General features: G+C 41.0%; 2 protein-coding genes and 1 long non-coding RNA gene across 9 annotated transcripts in view; 1 reads left to right on the top strand and 2 right to left on the bottom strand.

Annotated features, from left to right (window-relative positions):
• Positions 1 to 2,799: 2,799 nt before the first annotated feature.
• On the bottom strand, positions 2,800 to 6,945 carry LOC100649144 (beta-hexosaminidase subunit beta). The gene is made up of 7 exons (XM_003397767.4): positions 6,599 to 6,945; positions 5,768 to 5,993; positions 4,943 to 5,064; positions 4,504 to 4,876; positions 3,926 to 4,215; positions 3,263 to 3,525; positions 2,800 to 3,110 (listed from the first exon to the last, which is right to left on the bottom strand). Exons 1-7 carry the CDS (start codon positions 6,797 to 6,799, stop codon positions 2,933 to 2,935), a joined length of 1,653 nt encoding a protein of 550 aa, XP_003397815.1. The 5' UTR covers positions 6,800 to 6,945; the 3' UTR covers positions 2,800 to 2,932.
• Positions 6,946 to 8,192: 1,247 nt separating this feature from the next.
• On the bottom strand, positions 8,193 to 12,361 carry LOC125385596. Its single transcript, XR_007225053.1, has 3 exons — positions 12,254 to 12,361; positions 8,795 to 9,097; positions 8,193 to 8,716 (listed from the first exon to the last, which is right to left on the bottom strand). It is a non-coding gene; the product is annotated as an uncharacterized LOC125385596 (long non-coding RNA).
• Positions 10,048 to 27,289, top strand: part of LOC100647858 (trichohyalin) — a 68,570-nt gene continuing 51,328 nt past the window's right edge. For 4 of the 7 annotated variants that reach the window (XM_048408329.1, XM_048408330.1, XM_012312027.3 and 1 more), the window contains exon 1: positions 10,052 to 13,021. In XM_048408329.1, the coding sequence (XP_048264286.1) occupies positions 12,236 to 13,021 (786 nt within the window). In that variant the 5' untranslated portion in view covers positions 10,052 to 12,235. Of the gene's footprint in view, positions 13,022 to 27,289 lie in introns of all 7 variants that reach the window. The other 3 variants (XM_048408327.1, XM_048408328.1, XM_020864319.2) reach the window with 2 other exon arrangements.

Raw genomic sequence — 27,289 nt, forward strand, 5'->3', positions numbered from 1 at the left:
ATTTAAAAATTCAAATTTGAGAATTAAAATTTGAAAATTTGAAAATTCAAATTTGAATATTCAAATATGAAAATTCAAACTTGAAAATTCAAATTTGAAAATTTGGAAATTCAAATTTGAAAATTCAAATTTGAACATTCAAATTTGAAAATTTGAAAATTCAAATTTGAAAATTCAAATTTGAAAATTCAAATTTGAAGATTCAAATTTAAATTCAAAAAAAAATTCAAATTTGAAAATTTGAAAATTCAAATTTGAAAATTTGAAAATTCAAATTTGAAAATTCAAATTTGAAAATTCAAATTTGAAAATTTTAAAATTCAAATTAGAAAATTTGAAAATTCAAATTTGAAAATTCAAATTTGAGAATTCAAATTTGAAAATTTGAAAATTTAAATTTGAAAATTTGAAAATTCAAATTTGAAACTTCAAATTTGAAAATTCAAATTTGAAGATTCAAATTTAAAAATTCAAATTTGAAAATTTGAAAATTTGAAAATTCAAATTTGAAAATTTGAAAATTCAAATTTGAAAATATGAAAATTCAAATTTGAAAATTTGAAAATTCAAATTTGAAAAATCAAATTTGAAAATTCAAATTTCAAAATTTGATAATTCAAATTTGAAAATTTGAAAATTCAAATTTAAAAATTCAAATTTGAGAATTTAAATTTGAAAATTTGAAAATTCAAATTTGAATATTCAAATTTGAAAATTCAATTTTGAAAATTCAAATTTGAAAATTCAAATTTGAAAATTCAAATTTGAAAATTCAAATTTGAAAATTCAAATTTGAAAATTTGAAAATTCAAATTTGAAAATTTGAAAATTCAAATTTGAAAATTCAAATTTGAAAATTCAACTTTGAAAATTTGAAAATTCAAATTTGAATATTTGAAAATTCAAATTTGAAAATTCAAATTTGAAAATTTGAAAATTCAAATTTGAAAATTCCAATTTGAAAATTTAAATTTGAAAATTTGAAAATTCAAATTTGAATATTCAAATTTGAAAATTCAAATTCGAAGATTCAAATTTAAAAATTCAAATTTGAAAATTTGAAAATTCAAATTTGAAAATTTGAAAATTCAAATTTGAAAATTTGAAAATTCAAATTTGAAAATTTGAAAATTCAAATTTGAAAATTTGAAAATTCAAATTTGAAAATTCAAATTTGAAAATTCAAATTTGAAAATTTGAAAATTCAAATTTGAAAATTCGAAAATTCAAATTTGAAAATTCGAAAATTCAAATTTGAAAATTCAAATTTGAGAATTCAAATTTGAAAATTTGAAAATTCAAATTTGAAAATTAAAATTTGACAATTTGAAAATTTGAAAATTCAAATTTGAAAATTTGGAAATTCAAATTTGAAAATTCAAATTTGAAAATTCAAATTTGAAAATTTGAAAATTCAAATTTGAAAATTTGAAAATTCAAATTTGAAAATTCAAATTTGAAAATTTGAAAATTCAAATTTGAAAATTCAAATTTGAAAATTCAAATTTAAAAATTCAAATTTAAAAATTCAAATTTAAAAATTTGAAAATTCAAATTTGAAAATTCAAATTTGAAAATTTGAAAATTCAAATTTGAATATTTGAAAATTCAAATTTGAAAATTCAAATTAGAAAATTCAAATTTGAAAATTTGAAAATTTAAATTTGAAAATTTGAAAATTCAAATTTGAAAAATTGAAAATTTAAATTTGAAAATTTGAAAATTCAAATTTGAAAATTTGAAAATTCAAATTTGAAAATTTGAAAATTCCAATTTGAAAATTCAAATTCGAAAATTCAAATTTAAAAATTCAAATTTGAAAATTCAAATTTGAAAATTCAAATTTGAAAATTTGAAAATTCAAATTTGAATATTTGAAAATTCAAATTTGAAAATTCAAATTTGAAAATTCAAATTTGAAAATTTGAAAATCTAAATTTGAAAATTTGAAAATTCAAATTTGAAAATTCAAATTTGAAAATTGAAATTTAAAAATTCAAATTTGAAAATTCAAATTTGAAAATTTGAAAATTTAAATTTGAAAATTTGAAAATTCAAATTTGAAAATTCAAATTTGAAAATTCAAATTTGAAGATTCAAATTTAAAAATTCAAATTTGAAAATTTGAAAATTTGAAAATTCAAATTTGAAAATTCAAATTTAAAAATTCAAATTTGAAAATTTGAAAATTCAAATTTGAAAATTCAAATTTGAAAATTCAAATTTAAAAATTCAAGTTTGAAAATTTGAAAATTCAAATTTAAAAATTCAAATTTGAAAATTCAAATTTGGAAATTCAAATTTAAAAAATCAAATTTGAAAATTTGAAAATTGAAATTTGAAAATTCAAATTTAAAAATTCAAATTTGAAAATTCAAGTTTAAAAATTCAAATTTGAAAATTCAAATTTGAAAATTCATATTTAAAAATTCAAATTTGAAAATTTGAAAATTCAAATTTAAAAAATCAAATTTGAAAATTTAAAAATTCTAATTTGAAAATTCCACTTTAAAAAGTCAAATTTGAAAATTTAAATGTGAAAATTTGAAAATTCAAATTTGAAAATTCAAATTTATAAATTCAAATTTGAAAATTTAAATTTGATTATAAATGTATAATTCAGTGAAAACTTTCGACCGTAAACATTTTATACCTACTTCGTATAATCTTTTTACAAATTTCTAACTATAAAAACATTTTAAATTTTAATCAATTAACCTTATAGGAATATCAATTAACCTTACAGTACGCGCGATTGATCTGTAAGTTACATCGAAAATCTTTTTTAATTATCGGACAAACTTTTGGAAACTCTTTATTCTTTATTACATTGCGGCTTCTTTTTTTTGTAAATAATCATTAATCACTTGTTAAAGCGTGACGTGTGTTTCTGGCACGCCTAAATAGAATTGTTAAGCTAATTGTCCTTCCATTACATCACGCAGAATCCAGGCCCATTCGGTGGTTGCGCCGGAATACCACGCCTGTTCATGCGACAGGCATGCTCCTCGAGGCGTTGAGCAGCTTTGTATTCGTCTGGTTTCGTACTGCTCCAAAGACGCTCTGCAGCTGCGCTAGCACGAGGCCATATTCTTGAATGCACATTGTTCCTAGAAACAAGAACGTCAATTTTTCGATTATCCATTCGACGGATAAATCTCCAATCGTATGTTGCAGCTACTCGAATCAGTTGAATATATTTTAAACTCTTATCCACTTGGATTCGAGTTCAATTAAACGCGACGAAAGAACAAACAACTACCTGTCGACAAATTCTCCCCACATGCAAGCTTCGCCACCCAGCATCAATTTAGTCAAGTTTGATGACACCCCGGCGAACGACAATGGGTCACATTTGTAGAACTTCTTCCAGTCACCGCCACCAGCGATATGATCCAAATACCAACAGGCTGATAACAATACCGGATGTCCAGCTTTGGTCGCGTTCTCCAACTTCTTCGCCCATTGGCCGGTCCACACGTGCACCACAGTACTATTCGGCATGACGACTCCATTTTCGAATACCTGAAAACCAACAACGATTTAGATCTCAATTCACTGACCTAGCTTGTGCTTCATATTTCATTCATCCTTTAACGCCAATGTAAACGACCAATAAATTTGCTTTGGGACACTTATCACGATGGAATATTTGCTGTCGTTTGATGTTATGAAAAATGAATATTCTTGTGTACGATCGACCCAAGCAGTAAACGATATCATCGTCTAAAATATACCATTTATTTAACGTGTTTTCCTCGCGTGAAACGTCCGTTGGTGATAAAACGCGATCGTTTCATTTGCAATCTCACGCACGAAGCAATCACAAGGCGAGCGATTAATAGGTTCACTATCGGTTTTTATTACCCGGTCGTCTTCAGCTTCGTTTTATGAGACGAACAAACACCATAGGGTGATACTTTACCTCCTGCCACACGATCGTGTTCGCCTGAAGAGAATTGGTGATATGAAGAAGCTTGCCGATGTACTCGCTCTCGAGTTGCGTATAGCTGGACATGTTGTGCGATTTCATATACGAATTGATCACTGGATTGCTCATCCAACAATCGAATGGCACTTCATCGCCGCCAAGATGAACGTATTGATCCGGAAATACTTGCACGATCTCGGCGAATAAACGACTGAGGAACTCGTAAAGCTGCGGATTCGTCGGATTCATTGGGCCTAATTTCCCGTTTGGCTTTCCTCCGTTATCTAATAATATTTTTCATATGACAGTTTAGAAATTCCGTTTTTCGAATGGTTAAACGATTAGTGATAGAGAGATTAAGTAATAATAGAAAAGTAAAGAGACGGATTAAAAAGAGAATTTAATAGACCTACACGTGTATGTATATATTTTATCCTTCAACAGTTTGGAATCGTTAAATTTTTAGTAGTATCGAAGAATTTAAATAATAAATAATTAAATAATTAATTTAAAATTTGATAATTGTAGAAAAATTGTTTAGTTAGAAATTGATCGCAGTATAATGTATTTACCGTAGCAAGTGGTCAATAGTTCAGGATGAGCTAAACCCCATGACCTAGTATGTCCAGGAGTATCGAATTCCGGCATCACTCGGATGCCCCTTAGCCTGGCGTAGTCAACGATCGTCTGGATATCGTTTAATGTGTATACCATTGAGGGATGGTACGCTCCCTTGGCGGACAGTTCCGGATAACTGGAGCTCTGGTAAGGGAAGCTATTGTCATCGACGATGTGCCAGTGAAGAACGTTCATTTTATTGTAAGACATGGCGTCCAGAGTTAGCATTATATCAGAGATGGGCAAATAGTGACGAGACGTGTCTAACAGTAGTCCACGATGAGGAAACTTTGGAGCATCCTGAATGGTCTGACATTTGATTTTCAGCTACAAAAGAAACGCGTGCTTATAATACCTTTTTCATATTTATTCATTTTCTATGCACATACTTACGTGAGAACCATTGCCAGCTGGGATTAAGAGCTGAGAAAAAGTCTCGAGACCTCGAAGAACTCCCCATATCGACACACCTACCAGATTCGCGACTGTAGAGTTTTCGTTGATCACGAGAGCGTCTGCAAAAGTTCAATCGATTCGAGTTTAAATCTGTTCGGAGAAGACGCATCTCCTCCTACCGGTGTTTGTGAGAGTCGACCGATCTTTCAGGTCTATCGTAGTACTTAAAATTTCTATCAAGTTCCTGTTACGAGAACCTTGGAACTCCGTGGAATATTTATCGATCCTTATCGTGACTCGTTCGTTTCATTCAAAAAGGAGAACGAAGAGGAAAGAACTATCGCGTGTAAAAGATTTAAATCTTGCACAATAATGGTAGAATGTGCGTGCGTATAATCTTCACGCTACTTCTACAGTTAATCGCTTGGTTCGACTTCCAAGCGGAGCTAAATAAAGAACGATGAAGAAAAATCAGGCTTCGTAACGTGGCTTTGTTTCAATCGTCCTATTGGCTCGTATCATTAAACGTCTTTCTAATGTTTGCAGTTTCTAGATACTTGTAAGCATCTTGCTTCTCGAAGCTTTCGTGATCTCGTAATTGTATCGTTGACGAATAAGACGCATAGAAATTCTATGTCTCGGTCGAGAGATGAAATAAGAAATGACGATGTTATTTAATAAGATCCATTCGCACTAATCCACTTACCAGCTGTCTTAATGACTTAACACAACTGTTCGGAACATGTTGCTTATGTTACATCAAGTTTCTTATTAAGAATGCACAATCATTTTGCTACTTCCCGTTATAGCATAAGCACTTACATGATTCCGACATCTCTAAATGAGGCCAGTGATTGCCATCCATCTCGCAAGGCATTGTCACGCGAATATCCAAAGCGCTAAGAGTACCTTTGATGGTTGCATCGTCTCTTACTGGGAATTTAGGATGGTCTTGCGACGAAATCTTCGCTATTCGTGCTTCCGTTAGAATAATTGCCTTGTACCTCTCCACCGCATCCGTCATAATATCGCATGCGCCGCCAATCACCTACGAAACCGACTCACTTCAATTTAGACAAAATAACATTAATTGTCAATTTGAAGCCATAATTATTACAGGAAACCTGACTTTGCATTCTCGCCGTACGTCACACAGATAAATCATGCGCGTAGTATAATTAAGATAACGACACAGAGAGTTATCTGTTATCCGCAAATGCGGATACATCGAAAACGATACAAGTTGGACTAAAAAACAAGACAACGGAACAAGATAGCGAATATTGACAAGCACGTTCCGTCTATGAAATTAACTTTTTATAAAAATTTGCACGCGCTTGGGCCGAATTTCCACGGGTGAGTCCCCCAGTCAAAGGAAACCTGTTCCTGGAAGGAGATACCTCTACGCTTTGCTATTCGCTTCCTACTGAAGGAAGCTCCGCTATCATAAAGCCATAAAGCGCAACAAACCTACAACTTTCGTCCAACTATCGTAGACTCTACGATCAACGAACAAGGCTTTTGGAGCCAGAAACTTCAGCTGCCAATGTCCCCGTGAAACATTTAAACTTGCTCTACGTAAAGTACCAATTAGAAATACCCACGCAGAAAACGAAACGTCTCCCCATGAAATTACCTTCTTCAATTACTCACGTTAAACTGGAAAGTCGAGGGTCGTAGAAGATAGAACGCATTGCGCACTATGCGATTTGTTGGACTGGGCCATGGTTCGCCCTGAGTGGGACGCACCCAAGAGCCAGCGTCCGGGTTCAACGAGTGAACTCTGTGTACCAACAGACACGATAGCCATCCTAGCAACAGGAACAATGTTGGCAACCTGGTCCTCATGTCCATCGGTTTACGAGCAGGTTTTCAACGGGAGGAACGATGCGACGCCAGCGAGTGGTCATCGTCTACTGAACGCAGAGAACGACGCGTACGGTAACGAGAGTGGTAACGACCTTAGGCTGCGCCACTTAACTTTCATCACTTTGCCTGGCGGCGTGCTCACGGTCAAGTGGGAACAACCAGTCCACGAGTCGGCTGTGTCCTTAAACGAACGTCTTGCAGTAGACGAGCATCGCTGTTGCGGACAAAGACGCACGCTGTTAATCGTTGATCGCATTGGTAGATCGTTGACACCACGTGGAATTCTTACACGTGACCGCGTTCAACGCTACGTGCAGCATATGAGACCGGTTAGAGAAACATCTCTGCAAACATTCCGGAAAGTCATCGGGGGAAACTCTTTTCTTTTGGTCAAGAGCGACAGCCTTTTTAAAGATGTGGAAGTGGTGTAGAGTTCAAAACCCTGACTAGAGTTCCTAGACTAAGGTAGCTATTCTTCGAGATGGTTATGGATAATCTTGCTAATGAAATGAAAGGAAACCTCACACTTGCAACGTTCCTCTTTTAAAATGAGTGCAACAAATTCTAGTAATTAGTATAGCCTGGATGTATATACAATATGATAGTGAGCGCATATATCTGTGCAAAAATTTGCAATCGAATTGCGCAATTTTTATAGAAGATATCGTATCTTAATCAACAATAGACAATGGAAAGATTATATCTTTGAGTATCGTTATCATATCAATCTCTTCGCATCGTTTTTTTTTTTTTTTTTTAAATAAGTCTCTTCATATTTATATAATATCTTTTGATATCAATAATTTTCAATTTCATCGATAACGTGCCGACAACAAAAACATACGATACCTTGTTAAAATCAAGCGTTTATCTGACAGTTTGATTGATCCACGACTGCAACATTATTTTGTCACGGTTGAATCAAAATTAAAAGGAAACGTTACGCTGTCGAATGAAGTAGCGTCGGAAGCATGCAAATGTTGGTACCATATTATGAATACGGCCTCTCTGAATGGGAGACGTCGCCTATCGTGTCTAAATTAATTGGAGAATGAAGTTCAGCCAAGCGTGATCCGCTCACGATATCGTCGGTCAATATCGAAACGGCGAGGCATCGAAGTGCAAAGGTCGACGATCGCTCGGACTTTGCGATAACGGATGCCGATAGATCATCGTGATTATTGTCGAATGACGTGACACATGTTATTTCCCATTTTTTATTCTTTTTCGCGTAAACCTAGATAAGGATAAAATCATTCCTTGATAGATTTATTTCACTTTCTTCCTATTGATATTAACGCTAGAATTGCCAACAATAGAAACATAAAACTTGTACGAAACGAAACAAAATGAAAGGTTTATGAAGAAATAAATAATGCACAGGGAAAACAAGCATTTTATTCTTCGGCATACTTCACGGATACAATTCGGATTCTCAGAAATAACGAATTGGTAGTTTTTTATGAAAGTGATTTTTCCAGTGACGCCAACTGATCCCTGATATCAAACAACGGGCAACAATATTTCACGAGGGATTCTCCGGATTTCTGTTACACGACGGGTCTTTTGAAAAGTTGAGTCATCGGGTAAACACGAGTTAGTCAGAGGAAAATGCGAATTCAAAGGTGACGAGTTTCACCCCTTGGAGATTAGGATGAAACTCGGAGGAATGAAAAACGGGCAAGACTTTCCCCCGGCGTCTGTGTTGTCAAAGAAGCCGCTGGCCGATCGTAAAACACGGGCTTGCGCATTTCCTTCACCTTCCACGAGCAACGGCAACGATTCCCAACTTTTCCCAACGAAGACACGTCTACCTGCTCTAAATTCTTCGGTCGAGTATAACACAATTTCCCAATTCCGCTTGAATCGATACAAATTCGCAACAATGCTTGCAACTTATACCTGTGGAAGAGACAAAGGTAGAAATACGAACTTTCAAACGACGACCGTCATCTGTTCGGTCCAAAATAACAAAAGTACCCTTAAAATTCCAATGTAAATTTGTGACTCGTTCTTTTCTGTATTTCGTACGATATTGCCAACTGTTACGGGGAAAATTGATGACACGTCTGGTTTCGTGAAATTGGAACTTTAGGAGCCAGTTGGTGGCACGGCACTGCTCGGTGAATCGTAGCTTCATTGATTGCGATGTCGTACGCCGGGTCGACGGACGCCAGAGGGGTGAGACGAGGGGTTGCGAAGTGGAACGTGCATTCAGGAACGTGTCACGCAAACTAGGCACCACGTTGACGTATTTCCATTCAAAATTTGTGTTGCAGAAACCTTAAGAAATTGCAATACTTCTATTTACGGAGGAAGACTCCTCAAAGTTTAGAATTTTATAAAGGTCGCTTTAGACGAAGACTATGTATGTTTGCCGCATTTTACATTTATCGTGATATTCAATGCATTGTTTGTTAAAAGATATTCTTAAAAAATAACTTTAACAAATAGTTATAAAAGACGAAAGGACGATATCGATATTTTTGGACAGGGGTGCCCTAGACGATTGGCCACCATTCACGATCCGGTGGTGCGTTTGTCAGCCTTTTAACTCTTCATTCACCAGCCATTGACAATCGTAACGAAACGAATTGGTGACGGTTCTCATCGTTTTTCACCGATGGTACAGAACACGTCGCTCAACTCTGTGACCGTCCCCGTTTATCGTCGTGCAATTACGCCCACAGCGATAAATCTTGCAAATTTTTCATTCTCGGTGCTCGAGAACCAATAACGTCCACCCCAAGTCAAATTACGTTAGATTACTTGCATCAAAACCTGCATCAAAACCGAACTTCCGACACGGAACGATATTTGCAACAACAAATTTCAACCCTTGGAACTAAAATAAACCCTGAAACGGCCTTTCACCCTGAAGTGAGGTGAAACAAAAGTTGGCCGAGTCGGAAAAAGGCAAAGAACAACGTGGATCTCCGTGAAATTCCTCCGGACAAAGTTTTCCCATTAGAGACCGCTCCCCTTCTATCCGGCAGAAGAGCGGATAGGCAAACAAAACCCGTAGGAAGAGGAAACGTAAGCCGTCGAATCGTCCCGAGCTGGTCCAAAAATCATCCGTCGACCCGGCATGGATCTGCGCGCGCGCGTCGGTAACCATCTGCGCAGGAGGGAGGAACGAAGAAGTCGGCTGGTGGGGTGACGACGGTCGGGGAATATAGTCGGAGGTGTGTACGGTGGGGGTGAGCGCGAGGAATCGAGCGAACGACGCGACGCGTGATGCTCGTGCTCGCGATAGTAGTAGTCCGTCGTAACGACGTCGATGACGTCGACGGAGGGCGCTGCCGACGCGGTCCACTTAATCGCTACTAGTAGTAGTAGTCGGTGGTGGTGGTGGGAATCGTAGTGGCGTGCGTACACGAGGCGACGCCGCGACGTGCTCGTGTGATCACGGGGGTAGGGGAGAGGCTCGACAGCGTGCGCGCCGCTTTTGCCTGGAGAGAGGAGAGGAGAAGAGAAGAGAGTAGGAGAACGTAAAGAGAGAAGGAAGGAACGAAGCAGCCGGCGACGGTGAAACGAAAGGGTGGTTCGCTAGCGGTTACAGTTTAGTCCCGTGAGTGCGTGGTGTTGCGGCGTGTGGTCACCGAAACGGTTGCGAGCGCGTTGCCTCGAACGAAACAAGATCCGCCGGCACGCTTCCGGTCTCACGGAAGCATCTATCAATCTCGGCAGGATCGTGCGTGTACTCTGGCGCGCCGCCACGCTCTCTTGTTTCTTAGAAGGGTGTGCGATCGCGCGAGCTTGTGTGTATGTGCGCGGAGGGAAAAGCGAGGGCGAGCCCGAGGGCGAAAGAGAGAGAGGGCACGTAGGTGTGTGCGCGGTGGCGGCGGTGGCGGCGGCGGCGAGGTTGGTGGCGGTAGCGGGTAGAGAGAGAGTGGTGCACGGACGTGTGGCGGTGTCGAGTCGTGGTGGATGGTGGATAGTGGCGGTTCGGGCGGTAGGTCGGATCGGTCGGTTGATCGTCGTCTTCGTCGTCGTCGTCGTCGTCATCGGCGTCGTGATCGTCGTCGTGGTCGGTGACGAGGAGAGTACGAAGACAGAAGAGGGAGAGGAGAGGGTGAGATAGATAGGGGAAGGAGAGTGGAGGCGCGAGGGAGGAAGAATATAGAGGTACGCGAACATCGAGAACGTGGAGGCGAGACGATCACGGGACCGGAGAGAAGAGACGCGAGGATGAGATCGATAAGGAGGGAGCCGAGGTGGTACGGGTTTCGCGAAACGGGAACGCCGCGGCGCGTGTAGACACACGGCTGGTAAACAGACGCGCGTAAAATACGCACGCACGCGCCCCGACCACTCTGCTCGCCCCGTGTCGGCAGAGGGTTCGCGGAAGAGAGTCGGTTCTCGCGACTGGACACCGCGACACGAACGGAGATCAGGAACTCAGTCCCGTCCGAAGGATTCGCGAGACGGAGGGCGAGGGAGAGAGGAGCGATCGGAAGAGATACGGAGGAAGAGGGAAGATTAAGGAGAATATCGGTACGGTGCGCCGCTGGAGTACGGATTCGTCGCGGAAACGGGATCGTTCTCCTCTCTTTCTCTCTCCCCCTCGATCTCTATCCATCTCCACTCGATGGGCTTTGCCGGTGAAAGAAGGTCAAAGATCGATCGTCGAGTACGAGGGTCGTGACCTCACGCATACACGGGACGAGCCACGCGTGCGGCACGGCTTTCCAGCAAGAAGGTGGATCCTTGGCAAGGAATAGCAAGAGAAAGAAAGGAGAGAGAAAGAGAACTGGCTTGCCGGTGATTCGAGTTGGTTAAGGTGGATCTGTTTAACGATGAAGCCGATCGATCGCCGGACCTCTCTTCGATCGACGCGTTAGGCGTTGTCGTCAATGCTCGCCGCTCGCGGACAAACATTTTCGCGTAGAGTAGAAGAGCTGCCAAACCGATTCGGGACCACGTTGCGTGAAAAATTGCAACGGAAACGAGAATCTCGAGCGGCGGATCGGCACTCGATTGGATGGACACCGTGGCATAACAGGACGATCGAAGCGGATCATCGAGGATCGGCACACGTGCCTGAAACGCGAAACACGTCGCGTGACGCAAAGGATATGCTTGTAGCTGATCCGCGAAAAGTAACGATAGATCAACGCGAATCGCGTAGAAAAATCATAGAACGCTAGAGAAAAACGAGATTAGAAATACACGACGAAATTATTCTCGGCGCACTCGAATAAATTACTCGCGCGAAGAAAGTATCGAGAAAGATCGACCAATTTATTATCACGAGTCTTAATTATCGTCTTAATTATCCGAAGAGCAGCGAACGTAGAGACATAGTGAGCAATCTCACGAAATCCTCCACGAGAAAGCGGAAAGAGTATTCGCGCGAACTGCGAACCATTAATCGGAGAAAAACGATTGATAGAAAGTATAGAACAGAATCGAGAAACAATGTCGCGAGATCCGTACTCGAGCGGAAGCGGAGTGGTCGGGCCAGGAGGCGGTACTCGTTCGCCCCGAAGCGGTCGTCGCGTAGGCGAGTTGCCCACTGTCGATCGTAGCCCGTCGAGAAGCTACGCGAGCGGTCGTGGCAGTCCTTTGGGTCGCAAGAGAGGCACTCGTAGCGGGAACAACTCGCCGGAGCACCTCGGATTCGGCAGCTACCATCACCATCAGCTGGGCAGTCCGTACTACTCCCGCGACGAGGACCTCGCCAGTCCCGTGATGCTCGAGGAGAGGGGCAGGAGTATGTCAACCGGGGGCGGTGGGGGCGGACATCACAGATCCAGAAGCGCCTCGAGACCCGCCATGTCCAGCTCGGCGGGCATGTCAGCGAGGTATACCAGCCTTGATCGTGCATCCGCGGGTATTCTCGATCACGATCGCGAGTTCGTGCCGATACGCGATCCTCGTGAACGTAGCCGCGATCGTGGACTCTACCTGGAAGATGAGCTGTACGGTTCGAGATCGGCAAGACAGAGCCCGAATACGCACATGCTGCGTGACAGCGGTGGCTATATCGGCGAACTCCAACATCAGAACAACGATCTCCAACGAGAGCTCGGGAACCTCAAGAAGGAGCTCGAGCTGACGAACCAAAAGCTCGGCAGCTCGATGCATAGCATCAAGACCTTCTGGAGTCCCGAGCTCAAGAAGGAGAGAGCACTGAGAAAAGAAGAGAGTTCCAAGTACAGCCTGATCAACGAACAGCTGAAGTTGCTCAGCTCCGAGAATCAGGTCAGTCGAGCTGCAGATTTTTCTTTCTTGCTTTTTATAGCCGCTTTTTTACCCTTCTTTAGTGCTTCTCCCTTTTAGTCTTTCTATTTCGTTGCCTTCTTGCCTCGATGACGGATAGTACCGCAGAGGGTTCTATGCAAAGGGTGCGTGAAGTTTTCGTCATCGCCTCTTCGATGCGTTCTTCGTGACCCGTTTTCGATGACGCGCGTGGAATTTAGGTCAAAGTGATTAAGCTAAAACTTAACGATATCCACCGATCCGATATCCATTTCGTCGACGAATCTGCGTCGATCCTATCGTTCCTTGCGTAACGTCCCTGTCCAAATATTCGTCGACTGTTTCTGACATTTCTAAATCGAGGGAATCGACTCAACGTGTCGTGATTGCCGCTAGAAACTTATCGATCTACTTCTAATGGCCCGTTTCTTTTTTCGCCGCTTCGTATAGACACGTTTATTGATTGGCCAAAAATGCGGCGTAAAGGGGGAGCCACCGATGTACCGATTCATCCGATATTTTCTACTCGAAATCTCTCGATGATCAATCGCTCGCCATAACCTTCGATCGTTCAAACCTCATTAACTGTCAACTCAATCGTATGAACATGTCTTAAAACAAACTGTCACGTTGACAATACTCCATTGATCATTCTCAATGACGTTCGCAACAAGTCTACTTATTCTACTCCCTAATTCTTCTGCGTTTCCTTCAACGAGACGTGTACGCATTGCCTTCGAGGACGACGGATGGATCAATATGTTAGCCGTTCGCGAAGCCCGTCGCATATTTATATAATATCGTAGCCGAAGTGTAGCTTCACGAATAGATTGCCCGTCTTTCGTAAAACCCGGTATTTACTCAAAATATCGTGTTCGTCTTCGTTGAAAAGGTTTATCGAACGATCGTGAACATCGTTACGTCTGTAAAGACGTCAAGTTTCGTTCGATTACGGCAGAACGTCACGTGAGTGGCGCTATATGGCTCTTAATCGAGGCGTTTAATTCTTCGTCATTGTGCTCGTGGCTAAAGAAGAGCCGCGCGAGTTGCGGTAGTTTTTTCTGGCAAAAAATACCAGGCAAATTACGAAGCGAAAAATTCTCGTTTTGATCTTAGGTGAGAGCCCTTGGGCAAGAGAGCGTACAGAAATGAATTACAGGAATTTCCTATTTCAAAGTTTCCAAGGGAGGATAGAGATTGAAATATGAATCACACGAATCTTTCCGAATGAGATTTTCGATGACGTAAGTCGATATTTTGCGGGTTTTTCTCGAACAAAAGTTTATAAATCGTTCACAAGTTTTTTTATTACACGTTTCCTTTTTATCTTATATATATATATATTATACCCTCCATCGTTGAACGGAAAAATATACATTCTCCGGAGCTTTATTTTTGAAATGTTTACAGTATGCCTCTGATTATCGTCATGGCAGTGGCATTAACGCACTCTCACCTCCGTAAATCACGCAGAATTAAACTTTGTATATTTCTGATATTGGTGGAAAATATACGTACATATAAAACTTCTTGGCCTTTACCGCATAAACGTGTATTATTTTTGTCCGGAACAGCACCAAGAAACCTGTCAAACATGAACAATTTGCATAATTTAAGGCTACGGAAAGTATATTTACGGAATAAGGGTTAATATTCTCCGAGTAACATCTACTAAACGCTTAAATTATCGATTAACCTACGTCGATTAACCTACATAAATTGAAGATTGATGCAAATCTCTCAATCGATTATGACTTCTTGTAATAGCTCATCCCCTGTCGAATCAATCTTTCATTCGAATCAATCGAGCGTTGCGGTCGTAGCGGTATCGCGCTGTTCGTCAATCTTTCCGTCACGGTTCGTCAGCGTGGCACCAGGCATATTTTTGGCCGCGATGGCGGTGCACATGAGTCATCGGCAGCGAGAGTAGAGGAATCTCGGGGAGAGGCGGATTCTCTGGCCTTCTGCCCACGTTTGTTCCTTTTTATCCAGCGTCTGGCATCGTGGTACAACGATAGGGAGTATATATGGTTCTTACGCGGCAATGACACGCGTTCCAACATCGACCATCCTTCCCTCGGCATTGTTTTGTGCACTGCGAATGACAATCGACCATGAAGTTGCGTAATTCCGACACACCCCGGGACCACCAACGACATGTTTCCTACGGTTACGATGAAGGATTAGGGTATCGACGAACAAAACACCGTTGAATTCGATGGGAACGAGGAATCGACGAATCAGGTGAATGAGATTAGGCGGTTTGCGGGAGATTACGGTGGATCATGGGAAGGCATGTGGAGAATATTTTGGGTTAAGCGTCGTTCAACTTCGACCCGGTATGCTATATGCTGGAAACTAGACGTTCTGTGATTAATCGTCCAATTAAAGAAAATATATCTGCTTTGTATTAGAACTTTTAGTTTAACAGTGAAACATTCTTATCGCAACAAGTATAGCTTACATATATCGGAGATATAACATCGTTCTTATGCATTGTAAAGTAATGGGAGTAAACACAGAGTGCATCTATAGCTATTTTATTCTCCTGGCGTCATTAACATCGAGAACTTGGGAATGGAAGGTGGAAAAAATGCATTAAACGGTTGGAAAACGGTTGAGGAGGGTGTTCGACGGGGGTGGAATTAATTTTCCTTTTCTCTGTCGGGTGGCGTACACGATTCGCGCCGTAGCTGCAACCTCGAAATTGGCGCACGTCGGAAGTGGGTCGTAAAAAAATGCAGTGGAACTTTTGCAATGCTATCGTTCCGCCAACCGATCCTTCTCTTTTTCCCTGTAGCTCTCGCGGCCCGCCGAAAAACCAAAGAGCCGCCAACCGTGGAAATTAAACTCCGTGGCTTGCGTTGCGTTTACTGCTAACGAACAATTCTTTTTCTTCCTCCTTTTTTCTCCACCGTATTTCACGACTGAGGAGGAAGAAGGGAGCATTGTACTTGTTCGATTGACGATATTAATTTAATTTTAAACTTCGAAAAATCGTAATTCACGTCCTTCTTCGTCCTGGAAGCTGTATGTACAGCACGCGATCAATTCCTTCGGTTAACCGTGGATTTGACCTTTGAAATATTAAACTTCGTGGACGGCCATATTTCCAGAATATATCGGCGAAGGCTGATCCATGACGTTAGCGGGATTCCGTGGTATTAAAAATTTCGTGTGGAACGGAGTTTTCTGCGTTTGTTGCGAGGAATTGCCCGGAACAGCAGCCTCTCGGATCTAATTGCTCACTTGACATGGTTCTCGGTGAATGAAAAATTAGTTGCTGATGGTCTCCTCGCTACGAAGATCGTGGCGTGCTTGTCGAGGTCTGGAAGAAACGGCAAATCGGCTGGCTGTCTAATTTCGCGACGATTCGAAAGGACTATGTATAGGATGAATGCATTTTGTGCACATCCGTTGTTACACTTTTAACGAAGCTGTTCCTAAAATCACGTTTAGTATCTCGAAGTCATCATTGATCCATCGTCAGAGATCTGTACAAGCGCCCTAAAATTCAATTTGCGGTTACACCGACCTCGTATCGCGTTGTCTGTTCATCTTTCAATGGAACAACCAGCTCCGAATTGACTTGACGTCCAACGAAAACTGGGTCTTACGCCATTTGCATTCAAGAATTTGATTGCTTCGTCTGAGAACTCGACCACCAGGAAACTTCGGCTCGTGTATCGCTTTCGTGACAACTTGGTTTCTTTTAACGACTTTTATTCTACGATGTAGAGTATTCGTAGATCGTAAAAAATTGTTAATATCTCTGAATGTAGTTCTTGAACAGCCCTTTGTTTCTAACAACAAGAAATTCTACTGAGAGGATTAATTGCTCCGTTAAAGAGGCTCGACGAAACAAATTGATTCCGACGCCGGAAGAGCGAGATAAACCACGTACCATCGTTGACCAAGGGCTTCTGTTCATAATTTTAATGTCGTTGAAGTGGTCTCTCTAATGGTCGCTGTTCTTCGTGCATACCACTGCTTTCAATTCATCTCGAACGCAGCTGTCGTTCAGTGCCGTGTCTGTCGAAAGAGAACCACCGTCGCTTAACCGAATCACACGTTTCTAACTTCGTTGATAGTTAAATGGCAACTCGGCTCGAAATATTCCGACCGATTGTGCTAGTTCTATGAAAATCGAAGGAATTACGAAGAGGGAACGTGTTGCCACAGCTAACGACTTATTGTTGCGTTTCCGGTGTCAATAACGTTCCCTAACTTCTTTTCAACCTCACGGACGAAACTCTCTCTTTCTCTCACCCTCTCTGTCTCTTTCTGTTCCTCTCTGATCGCCATCCGGTTCTAGCATCTGGTCTTATAGTTGGCATTAAGTCGCTACATACATTAACAGATAAAACGGAATCGTCGTAAGTAAGTTCTACTTTAAAAAAAAAAACGTATTTCCAATGTCCTCGTTAGCTTTCCTTTTACTAGCGGCTCCTCTGTCGTCGATGCTTTCGTATTGAATACCAGGGGGATTTTGAAACGTTTGCCGCGTAAACACGGGACAATATCATCTGGAAATGGAGATTCGCTCTGGGAACATTATCATGCCCACTGAATCGCTCTTTCCCGTTTTTGCTATGGCAATTCCGTCTATGTAATGCTCTCGGTTATATTTTCCTTTTGCTTTGCTGCTGCACCACGTTAAACAGCCGTTCAAATCTTTTATCGATTTTCTACGATGAAACGATTCGATGTATAGATTCTATGATTGAATATAACGAAAACCGGATCGAGCTGATTATCAAGCATTGTTGAATATAAACAGTTTAGCGAGAAGTATTTGAGAAAAGGAAATATTCCAGTAAACTTCTCTTTTCCCGGAATCGATAACCCAGAAACCCGAATTATTTTTGTGTCTAAGCCTGAATTAGGTGGCTCGACTCGTGGAAACTGCCGTGCTATTTTTTCGCTTTTTCTGACTCCCCTTTTAACGGCTTAAACGATCGCTTTAGAATCTACAGGCCATTCTACTCTCAGTCGATCCTCTTAGATCTTAGAACCTTACAGAATATTTTTCTTTGATCGTAGAGTTCTAAAAGACGGAAGTATCGTATGCAAAGTTAATATTCCAAGAGACAGTATCTCGAGTTTCTACGCGACAAAACAATTGTACTCTGGCGTTCAGACGGGTGTCGTTGGTGAATGTGGCGTACAGGTCCGCGTAAAGTGCGGCGCACACGTCCGTCTATATCGATCGGCCTAAATATATCGAGGCGGATTATTAGCGAGAACCTATGCCACGCGGTCTAACTATGGCACGACCGCATTGTTCCACGGGGTTACAGAGTAAACGTGTCTCTCGTGGTCTTCTAAAATGAATCGATCGATCCGGCCCAAGACCCTCGCGCTCTCATCTATAGTTGTTTCTACCGATAACGTTGTTTACCCGACGTTTAATCGCATTTACCAACCATTACAGGGTATACTTGCAAGAATATAATTTCTATCCTATAATAGGAAAGTTCCGAATACGTCAAGAGTTCGAGGCGCCCGCAAGTTTAAAAGTGGCCTAACTCGTCAATTTTTTATTTGCATCGTCGATACGTTATCGATAACCTGTTCGAAACATCGGGATGTAACATGCTCGGGCTTTTTATGGAAAACTACAGACATTCTCCCAACTATGTTTCACCACCTGACGCCAACAGTTTCCAACACAGAGTATTGGTACAACGTAATATCCTTTGAACAAAGAAACTTTAATATTTGCGATGCTGGCCTCGGTATTTCAACTGTTGTTTCGGGAAACTTTCCCCGCTGAATCTAACTTTACCATGTTTGATCGCGAGTGTCGATCTTGCTACGAGTTCTCATCATTTCGATCTTCCTTAGCGACGTTGAGAATCGTCCGCTTGAAAATTCTCACTCGTTACGCAAAAAAATATCACTGATTGCAATTTACCGATTGTAGGACGCGCCTGCGTTCTACTCTTCGAACGGTCGTTTTCATTTGCAGCTATGTTGAATTCATTGCTGCACGAGCTGACGTACGTATATAATCTTTCCGTGCTGGTTGTGTGTTATCTCGGTAACCCTCTATAAATCATGCTTTGAAGGCATGTGCGCACTAGCTGCGGCTTTAATGAGGAAGTGACTTCCAACGTGTCACTCTCCGTTATTTGTACACGACCAGGCGTCACGATGGCTTACTTAGACGTTTGCCCGCTCCTCCGCCTCTCTCTTCTGTTTCTCCAGCGTGCACCAAAATTATTGCGCTACAACCAACTGAATGCTTCGCGTTTCTGTTCGAATCATGAACATATATATGATTCTAACTATACATAACAACATATATCTACCATTTAAAATAAGGGACAGAATATATTGTATCATAGAATTTGTATGTTCTTCTTAGTTCTTCAAGTTCGTGTTTAAATTTGCAAGAGAAGAATTGTTTCAAGATCGAAATCTAAAATTAAAAAAAAATATAAGAATGTACGATGGCATAATAGATGGGTATATTTAGAAGCTTCAATCTATTCTCGATTACCAACTATTTTCACAGACAGTACGACGAAAGGATAGGTACGACTAAAACGGCGCTACGACGATAAGGCGAATTAATCCTCGATATCGATTCCGTAATCTATGTCAGATTACTTAATGGGATGACCCCCGCGGCTATTTCCGTGTATGTCAGCTATCGAAGTTCATCAGACATAAGCACACATGTTTAAAAAATCGATGTGCTGTTGCGATCTATACACGCAAGGACTGGTGTATTTTTTCCTCTCTCTTCTTTTTTCAAACATCGAAGTCGATTTAGAAACGATGTAAATGCATCGGGCTTAATGCTTGACAACATGCCAGCAGTCTGATAACAAACGTTGCCATCGTTTTTCGATCCATTAAAAATTCTATATGTCGTCTTGGAGTGTTTTAAGCCTTAAAAACTGTTGCAAATTTCACGCTCGTTTATTCTGAAAATTATCCTACGTGTCCCGTTTCGATTATTTCCCTTCCTTTTCTTTCCTCTCTTCGTTTTTTCTTTTGGCAAACGCTAGACAAAACGAAGGACCAACATGTGGCGCGATAAGATAGACGCAGCTGAAACTTTTTCATCGTTCGCCAGGCTGCGACAGCTTTTGCGAGATTCATGAGTTAGGTTTTTTCCAATAACGCGAACCGTGTGCAATTCCATCGACAGGGGAACGAGGTTATTTCTGCTTCGGCGCGAAGCTTTTTTGGTTATTATAGCCGCGTCGAATGATTTCGACTTTTAAACGCCACTCGATCGATCCACGAAGAGAGACATCCGTTTACACGCTTTCGGTAAAATCGTAGAAAATATCCTACGATAACGTTCTGCAAAATAAATATTATATTGCCATTGATATACACGGTGATACAAAGTATACGATGGCAAATATTAAAAACATACAGACACAAAAAAACATATATCCAAAGAGGAGAAAATGTTGTAAACCAAACTGATCAGTGAAAAAATATTAGGAAACTCTCGTGTTAAATGTTAACGTTGAACATCTTCGATCGAACCAGTGAACCACGTGATCACAAGATCGAATCGGATCCTTTTGCTTCTCCTGATAATTTTTATTCAGATATCGAAAACTAGAGTCATGGCGCTTCTGCGACGTTCTGTTTCCAGTATAAATCACCGAGCATTCTTCGACCAGCGAATGCACTCGTTCGGTCGAAAACACGATACCGAAACGTACACGGGATATCGGACTTCTCGCGATAAGAAGGATCGACGAGTATCGTCGATCTGCACGAACGTCGACCGATTTTTGCTCGTACAGCCACGATCCGCCGGTCAGATACGGTTCCAGCAAGACCATTTTCCAACGGCTAACATAATTACCGTTGCCACGCGTGATGCATGACTACCATTTCTCGGGTGTAGCCGCGAAACGACGATTCAGTCTCGCCGGTCGACTCGCAGGATCGAAAGATAAAACGAACCATCGGTGCGTGCTTGTTCCTCGTTTATTTCCTGCACCAGTTGCGAAAGGATTGATTTTATTTTAGTTTTATTTCATCCGGAAGATTGTCAACATGGCATACATAGCGTTGCAACATATAAATTGCGTTAATCGTCCACAATTAATTTAATGCATTGTACTAAATGTAATTATACTTCAAGCTTAAAACGAAATGTTTAATCACGTTACTTTTCCATAGTCCATTATAATTTGAATTTATTTAACGAATATAGTAAAAAGTGATTACTTGAAATAAGTACTTTTTAACTTTAGCCAGTCGCGTGTATCGAGACTTGGGTGCAAAATAAGAAGACGAAAGAAAAAGAGAGAGAGAGAGAGAGAGAGAGAGGAAGAGATGCTGATGACGGAGCAGAAGCAGAGGCGTTATCGAGCGACAGGAACTCACCCCTACCAACTTCCACTCTCTCTCTCTCTCTCTCTTTCTTCCTCTCTCTACCGCTCTCTCTCTCTAGTTTTCATTCCCCCGTTTTCCGTCGTCGTTTCTCTCGTGCTCACTTTCGACTCTCTTCCTGCTTTTCTCACGTTTGTTCTCTTTCATTTTCCTTCTTCCAAACTCACTACTAATCCACCGTGTTTCCAACCTTTCTGTTTCATTCTTTGTCCTTTCTTCTCCGTTCATCTTTTTTCCCCCGAACCGTAGTATCGCCCCCAACACCTTATCTGTGTTTTTTCCTGTCTTTTCTGGTTACTATATCTCTATTCTCTCTAACCCTCTGTTCTTCTTGCTTTCTCGCTCCTTCGTTCCTCTCTCACTCGCTCGCCTTATGTATTCCCCCTTTTCATTTTTCTTTCTTACCCAGACGTTTCCGGTCTTTCTCGTTCTCTTTCCGCATTTCTACGTGACCCTATTTCTATCCCCTTCTTGCCAACAACCTCTTTTCCTTTGTCATTGGCTTCACGAACCTCCCCATCTCCTCGTCTCATCGGTTTTTACCTCCGTCCTACTGATCCCCATCGCGTCTGTCTCATCAAATACGTGTACTACGACTTCCAGGGGTTGCATTCGTTTCTTGAATCACTTGGACGCCGTATGGAATTTTCTCTCTAGCTGGCGGAAAAATCGAACGTAGTTACCTTTTTTCGAGGTCGTGGCATACCACTGTCCCGTTTTCTCTACCGAGGAATTCATTCGTTAGATCGACCAAACCTTACATCCTCGTTAAGCTTTACCGAATCGAAATAGTTTGACGCCCCGAGGTATCGTGTAATTTCCTGCTTGCGAGCAACCAGGTGTTTGGTCCACGTTAGATGGAACCGAAATGGAGCGCTGATCAATCGTTCATCGTAAAACCAACAGTGTCTACTTCTACGTAAGAAACATTCGAGCAATGAAATATTTTAAAAAACGATGGACTTGTTGAATCGCTGCGTGATCAAGATGTTAACCGTGTAAAAATAAGTTCAAGGAAGATTAACTACTTAGAGTCGGAGGAACGGAGTAGTACTTAAGTCATCGAATAGGTGGGTCGTTTCGAGGGCGGAGTTAATCTGCGCGCCGATCTAATCTAACTAAACTAAATGGAATTAAACGAGACGAAGCTACGTTAGACACAAGTAACGAGCCGCTCGAAATAATTGTCTTTCGCGATTACCGAAGCCATCCGTGCGTCGTGAACACGTCCCACGTACTTGACACGCGTTTTGTCTTCTTTGCCTTCATTTTCAAACGAAACGAGTGACTTAATTCGTCGCTTAACACATCCCAACTGATTATTTCGTTGTAATCTTGCGTTACTCTAACGTTTCTAACTGCCCGAAAGCCTCAGTTCTGGACTATTCGATTTCCATCCAGGGTTCCAATTTTCCATCAAAAGAACACGTAGATCCGAACGTGAATGAAGTCGAAACTTCATGGACCCTGGGACAAAACGCGCCAAACAAGATCAGGCAAACTAGTCCGAAACTACCTTTCATTGCACCATGTCTCGCCATGTCTGACGAAGTCACGATTTACAGACGTCTTAATTGCTCGAAGTTGGTCGAGGAACGCCTGTTGAGAAACGACCCGAACCACGGAAGTGTTTCGTTGTTCCATCCGTCTTTGCTTGCTGGAAAACCAGGTAGGGTCGTTTAAACCGAAACGGATTTCAGGATACGCGAACGACAAAGGCACTCACGGTCGATCGATAACAACCCCGTTGACTTGGACAAAGGGAGGGAGGTCGAGGGGTATTGGCGAGTTACAGAGGGAAGCAGAGACACTTTGATGGAAGACTTTTTCACGGCAGAACGGGTCGCGGTCGTCTAAGGCAAGGCTTGCCCCAGTGGATCGTTAAAAGCCCCGTTAGGAGAAGTTTCTCAAACTTTTGTAACTTGAAACTCCCTACTATCTATATTCGATTTTTTTTTCTTTTTTTATGAATGGATATCAGTTTCCCTTGTCCATCGCTACGCTCCGTGATATTTTCTTCGGTTCAGTAGACTTATCTGAAACCGCATGTTTTTGAAATTTAAAATACTACAGTTGATTGCTGGGTTCTTCGTTTATTTTTACTTCAGCTACTTCTAAGAGATAGCTCTTTGTCATTTATACTTCCGGATATCTTTTTAATCAATTTAATTAATTAAGAAAGCACTAGATTATTCTGTCACAGGTTTGATATTGTTTGATATCGATCGTATTACGTTGACAGATAATTTTCAAGTATAATGTTAACAGTATCGGGTATCGTTAATTAGGTAATGATAATGTGCGCTCTGTTTTAGTTTTTCACGCGAGAGGTACTCACTAGCCAGCTTCCATGGAAATTAAGCGACATTCGACACGAACCGGAATCTTTTCAGTTTGATAAAACTTGGTTAGCACTGTAAAATTGGCGAAATCTGAACAAAGAAGCTCTCTCTTCTTGATTTTTCTTTAATCTTTTGCTGGGAGTGATTCATAGACTCGTCGAGCCGTGTAGAACCCGATATTACAACGCAAACGTAGAAACCACTCTCTGGTTTCTTGGGGTCGTCGTACCATAGATCGATCTTCCGGCGAGAAACGAGGTTTGCCAAGCGAGGTTGGAGTAAAGGCAGTTTCGTCTGGCACGAAACGTTGATCGTTTCTTTCGTAACGTGGTTATCTTGCTGTTGTGACCGGTTCACGATCTCTCGACGCCTTAAGAGATCGAATACAGCTGAGCTTTCACAGGCAGAAACCACGAACGACTGAAAATCCGAAAATTCTACTCGAGATGTCTCGCGCGCGTCTTTCAGTGACCACTTTACGCTTCTTTAAGCATCGAGTTTTCAGATTCATGTTACCTTTTAACTGGGACTCTAGGAAGGGAAAGACTGAAGAGACAGGGAGATTATTTTTATCATAAGCTTGGCACAATGGCGAGAATTATGGTTTTATTCACGTGAACGTATACATAACTTATGTCAGGTTTCATCCCTTCTCTCTATATCTATGCATTGATTTTTCCCCGCTGACCCCATAAAAACTTTTCCCTCGAAGCATCTTTATTGGCCATTTGTAACGGAACCATGCAACCGTTGAAGCCATCACTCTCCAGCTCTCCAAATCACACAGTAAGTCACAAGCAATTTTAATTTCTTATTTCGTAAATCACATACTTTCCTTTCTCATAAAACCTTCTTCCGATAAATGTTACTTTTTATTTACGTGTCATTAAATTTTACATGCTGTTATATCAAAGTCTACTTTCGTCTCAGTAGCATCGATAACCTTCCCCTCAAAATCGATTAACGTCGCAACGTGTATCGAAATTCTAATTCAACGATCGTATTCGTAAATTTATCGTCGAAGTAGAAGATAAGTTCGTCGTCTTATCTTTGGGTGAAAGATCCGAATCGGTCCTAGGATGTCGCTAATGCCGGTATCAGTATCATAATGGCCGGTTTAAATGGAGCACGGTGACCCACATACGAATTCGGAATGGGGTCAGAGAAAATCGTGGGATTTAGGTCAGGGGAATTTACATCGTCGGGACCCGTGCAGTTTTACGTTGTCCTTCGTGTTTGACGTCATCGATTTCTACACGCGTCACCCGTTGCATCGTGGGAATTTTATTGTTACGAGGGAAAAACGAGAAAAGGAAAAGAACGAGTCCACAATGCGAAAAATAAGGTGGAGCTTCATTGAACGCTTTGTTCGAGACGAATCACGACAGGATGTTTGAATAATCTACGATAGTAGCGGAAGAATAGGAGCTGAACTTAGACAGAGGCTCGATTTGATTTATCATTTATTTACCATCGAACGATCGATCGATACGAGACCTTTCTACTTTTATTCGATGTCACTTATCGTTCTATGATACTTTGTTCCTCTTTCGATCGTTCCAACCTTCTTCAAAGTTTCTAAAAAAAAAAAAAAGAAAAAATTGTTATGCGACAGTAAAGTACGAATAAACTCCACTTTAGCTTGATTTATTTCGCAAAAAGTTCGCGTTCCGCGCGAAAGTTCCCGGAGAGACATATCGATCGTGTCTTATCGTGTTTTATGAACACGAAAAAAAGGTTACAGGTTACTGGCTTAGTCTTGGTAACTTTGTTATTTAACAATTATGATAACCTAAACATATTACGCCGTTAGCTGGTCCGCGCATATACGGCTTGCATATCTAATCCCATGCTATTTACGATGACAGAGGCATTAAAAAAGAAAGATGAAAAATATTTAAGCGACATGCACGAGGTAACGGGAGCCCGGAAGAGATCGATCTATCGTGCAACGACCCCCTCGGAAAAATCAAAGAGTTGCCTGTGTAACTTTGTTTCTTGGTAAAAGCACGCCACATTTTGCGACCTATTTCGTGTTCCCTTCTCGGAAAGCTCATTATCGCATGTTCATGGAAGATTCTCCCAGAAGCTTCTTTCTTGCCCGTTTATTTTATTATTACGATAAAAATTTATGACAAAACAACACCGATAAGAACGTTTTAATTAAAGTCATAAACATTTTGAAGATTTTCTTAACACTTCTCTCCCGTTCCTTTTTTTAATACGACATTTAGTTGCTGAATTATGAACCAATCGTTTCTATGAAAAATCGATAAAAGACTCATTAGCAGATTGCACGTGTTTAGATATTTATGGGTTTAAAGACACATGAACGTACAGAATGCACGCAACATGCAAGAATACATAAAATATGAGAAAGTAAACTGGTTGTAATATTTAACAAGCGAAGCAATTTCCCATTTAGGTTCAATCTAATCGGTTTAATAAATGATCAAAGCTATTCGTGAAACGATAGCAATCAAAGCATTTATCATATCTTATATAACGATATTTTCTTCGTGAGAAGCAAAGAACAAAGTCGATTGAACAACTTCGCAAACTTTAATTATAACTACCAACTACTCTAATATCAGTCTATTACATACCGAACCCGATATAGCTACAGGCCTATCGATGAAATCGATTTGGAATGGAAGGTTTGAAGCAGGAAATGATTAATTGACTCAACTATTTAGCGACGAACGAAGTTCTCTTCATGCATGTTATACCTAACGTTGTTTCGATTTTGACGATCTCTAATCAAATATTGTTTACGATTGCCTCCTCCTAGCAAACGAGAAAGTAAAAATATATTCGTAGTTACGAGTATGAAATTGCAGAAAGTTATCTTCCACTCCTACCAAGTGCATTCAAGAAATATTACAAGAGTCTTCTGCGAAATTAAAAACAAAAGGGACCTTTCTTGCCGCTGTCATAACTTCTCAGACGCTGTAGGACGCTATTATTCGAAGAAGAGGATCGTTTTGCCAGGTGGTCGGTGTCCATTAAGTCGCCAAGACCGTGGACGACCGGTTGTTTTCACGACGAGGGTTACACGCGGCGTAAGAAGAAACGCCATCGTGAGATAGGATTTACGCGATCGTTAATAGGATCTCGTCTTAAGAGGGGCTTCGTTTAAACTTTAAAACCCCGCTTCATCTTTGTTCCTCCGTCGGTCGTTGCGCGTTCGATAGCCAGCGTAAACTGTGTCGATGGACGATACCGATCGCACCCCCGAGAGAAAGAGAGAGATCGGGTTCCCTGCGCGTCGAGGGTTAATCGAGGGCTAATCGTTTCGAAACCAGAACACGCGACACCATGTACACACCGACACCCCTAGCGATCGTAACAACCTGGAGAGTTGTGGCGGGTTGTATGTTCCTTGCATTCCCTTGGAAACGCATTTCGATTACAGAACAGCCCGTTGAAATTCGATTTCCATGTGTCTCATTCGTTGCTACCCGATCTCAACGAGGCTGCAAGATGTGGGAATTCACAGGATCGAGTTCTAATAAAAATACCGAACCTACACGTGTCTAGGGAACATGGCTTCGTT

Source organism: Bombus terrestris, chromosome 9, assembly GCF_910591885.1.
Source record: "Bombus terrestris chromosome 9, iyBomTerr1.2, whole genome shotgun sequence".
NCBI classification, from domain to species: Eukaryota; Metazoa; Arthropoda; class Insecta; order Hymenoptera; family Apidae; genus Bombus; species Bombus terrestris.

Excerpts from the sequence above, each read along its gene's own strand:
- LOC100649144 (XM_003397767.4), bottom strand. The coding sequence starts at position 6,799 with ATGGACATGAGGACCAGGTTGCCAACATTGTTCCTGTTGCTAGGATGG. Across the intron at positions 4,216-4,503 it reads ACTATTGACCACTTGCTACG|ATAACGGAGGAAAGCCAAAC; the intron begins GTAAATACATTA and ends AAATATTATTAG. Across the intron at positions 3,111-3,262 it reads TGGGGAGAATTTGTCGACAG|GAACAATGTGCATTCAAGAA; the intron begins GTAGTTGTTTGT and ends TCTTGTTTCTAG.